Raw genomic sequence first — 2491 nt, 5'->3', positions numbered from 1 at the left:
AAAACCCAGCAAGAACAACACAAGGATCATGACATATTTGCCAAAAGCTTCACAAACTTTGCTGTTGCTTGAGGTAGGCTCTTGCTCTGTAGCCCAGGCTGTCCTTGACCTCATGATCCACTTGCCTTGCTTCCTAAATGCTAGAGTTTAAGTGTCCAACACTATGCCTAGCCTAAGTTGTTTCTTGAGTGGGTGACTGAGCCAAGAGCCTTTCCTCTGCTGAGTGCTGGGCAGGTGCTAGACTGCTGAGCTACATCCTAGCCCTGTAGATCTTAACAAAGACAGAAAATACAAACCTTTCTTTCCCCCCTTTCCCCCTCCCTCTCTCTCTCTCTCTTTCTCTCTCTCTCTCTCTCTCTCTCTTTCTCTCTCTCTCTCTCTCTCTCTGCCTCCTGGTGTTGGGATTAAAGGCATGCGCCGCCACCACCACCCACCCACCTAACACAGATGTTTTCTAATTCTCATTTGTACAGCAGGTTTTCCACAAGAGCTGTGTTTTGTTGAAAAGTTACAATTCATTTAATTCTATGAATCGTCAGGTCATGGTGCACATGTCTGTGAAAAGTCCATCACTGTACACTGCTCCTCTAAAGAAGCTCTGTGACTCAGCGAGACCCTTTTCCCCACTTCCTTTGAGTCACCATTAGCAACAGCCCCAATATCCATTTCCTGCTTTCTTTTTTGCTAACTAAACTTTGATTTTGTTCCAAGCAGAAATGTGCCAGCTAAGTACAACATGTAGACACCTTACAGTGGGGAGTGGTTGGGTGAGCATTCTGGCTAATGAATAAAACAAAAGTAAGTTGGGGGCGGGGGTACGGGTGGTGATGCTAGGAAACTGTCCCCATGCTAGGATGTAAATGTGCCTAGAACTGTCTTTCTCCTGCTATAGCTGAGCTGCTAAGAAATCCTTGGTTCCTGTGACTTGACAAAAACAAATCCTTACTTGTTGAGGCCACTCTAGTCAAGCTTTTAAAACAAGTTCATGCCACATGAGCTCATTCAGTCCAACCCGAACCGTACATGGGGCACATGAGAAGGCAAAGAGGCACAGCTCAGGGTGACGATCAGGGAAGTGGCTGCCAGGCTGAACAATGGCAAGGAGGTACTGATGGAGAAAGCATGGCTGTACCAGGTGGGAAGATTAACTGAGAGTGCCTACATGTAAAAACAGGTATCAGCAACCTGACACGGTAAACTACAAGCATGAATAAAGCTTCTCTGTGTGGCAGAACAATCACTTTCACAATGGCTTCCTGAAGGTTTGGTTGAATACTGATGTGCAAGCCACAGATGAGTCTGTGTATGCCAGCAAGTGACTTATTAATGTAGGGTCTATCTGATCAGCCGGGAAGGCGGTTCCATTAGAAGCAAAAAAGAAATTAATTTGAGGTCACTCGATCTAAGCACACATTTGGATGCATAAATTTTCTTCCTGTATTGGCTATACACCAGGAAGAGGTCCAATCAAACCCATATGAAGGAAGAAAAAGTGTAATTTATGCCACAATGGAAGTATGGATTGAACTTGGACCTGGCAAGGAAGTCAGTCTCTTAAATGAAGCCTCCTGCACCTAAGCATGAACAATGAAGTGAGTCAGAAAGACAAGCCACCAGAGGTCAGGCTGCAGAGCACGGTCCCTGTGCTCCAAGGCTTACCTTGGAACCTGCCCTGAGAGAATGCCAGGACTCAGGGCCTATGGAAGCCTGTGTGGTTTTTCTGTGGCAGTTAATGTGCAACTCTAAAGCAATGCAGCGACTCTTGGTGGAGACGCAGCCATTCTTGCTGGAAATAGCAAGCATTTTGTTGCTATGAAAACTCTGTTGACCAGCTCATATCTAAGAAAAAGGGTTAAGCTGGACCTGTACAGGAAGACTAGATAACATGACAACATGAGGAAGGGGAGGCTGGTTTACCTCCGTTGCTTGCTGGCTGAGTCCCCGAAGCAGTAGTACAACCACGTGGATTGCAGCTCTGCGCACTTGAACGTCAGTGTCTGTCTTAGCTACAGCAATCAGGCAGGCTGTTACCTAGGAGGGTGATGGGAGAAGTTAATAGGAATCAGGGTTGTCTAATTACCTACAGGCCTCCAACAGTGTCTCTCTCAGGCAGTCCTCAGGGGCAGTCTGGCTTAGAGAGGGGCAGCTTAGTTCTTCATGGTCAATGAAGAAGCTGAGATCTAGTGGCAGAGGCCTTGGTGTAGACAAGCTTTTCTAGAAAAGGTCAAAACCTGATTGGAAATTCAGGGGTGGAACCAGGGAGTGAAAAGGCATATATATTTCAAAAAAGGAAAGGTCAAAATGCAGGTATCTCTCTAAACTCAGGAAAGAGGTGTTAGGTGCTCATCTTTAGGAACTTCATATCAGACGAAGGAAAGAAGGAAGTTGCTAGGACCTAGCTAAGAGCTTCAGGGTTCCTGGCCTGACATCAAGTCGGTATACACTGATAAAAGCCTCAGCAGAGGGTTTGGAGGAGAGGGGGGGTGGGGAG

The 2491-nt window shown here is 46.4% G+C and overlaps 1 protein-coding gene across 1 annotated transcript in view; it reads right to left on the bottom strand.

Moving 5' to 3' along the window:
* The window catches only part of Tango6 (transport and golgi organization 6 homolog), a 176475-nt gene that overhangs the window by 30122 nt on the left and 143862 nt on the right, over positions 1 to 2491 (bottom strand). Inside the window, exon 17 of the mRNA XM_031341306.1 lies at positions 1918 to 2031. Coding sequence (XP_031197166.1) covers positions 1918 to 2031 — 114 coding nt within the window. The remainder of the gene's footprint in view (positions 1 to 1917; positions 2032 to 2491) is intronic.

The sequence above is a fragment of the Mastomys coucha genome, unplaced genomic scaffold, assembly GCF_008632895.1.
Source record: "Mastomys coucha isolate ucsf_1 unplaced genomic scaffold, UCSF_Mcou_1 pScaffold22, whole genome shotgun sequence".
Classification (NCBI taxonomy): Eukaryota; Metazoa; Chordata; class Mammalia; order Rodentia; family Muridae; genus Mastomys; species Mastomys coucha.
Note: the sequence above shows the minus strand (reverse complement) of the source record. Positions and strands in the feature narration are given on the sequence as shown.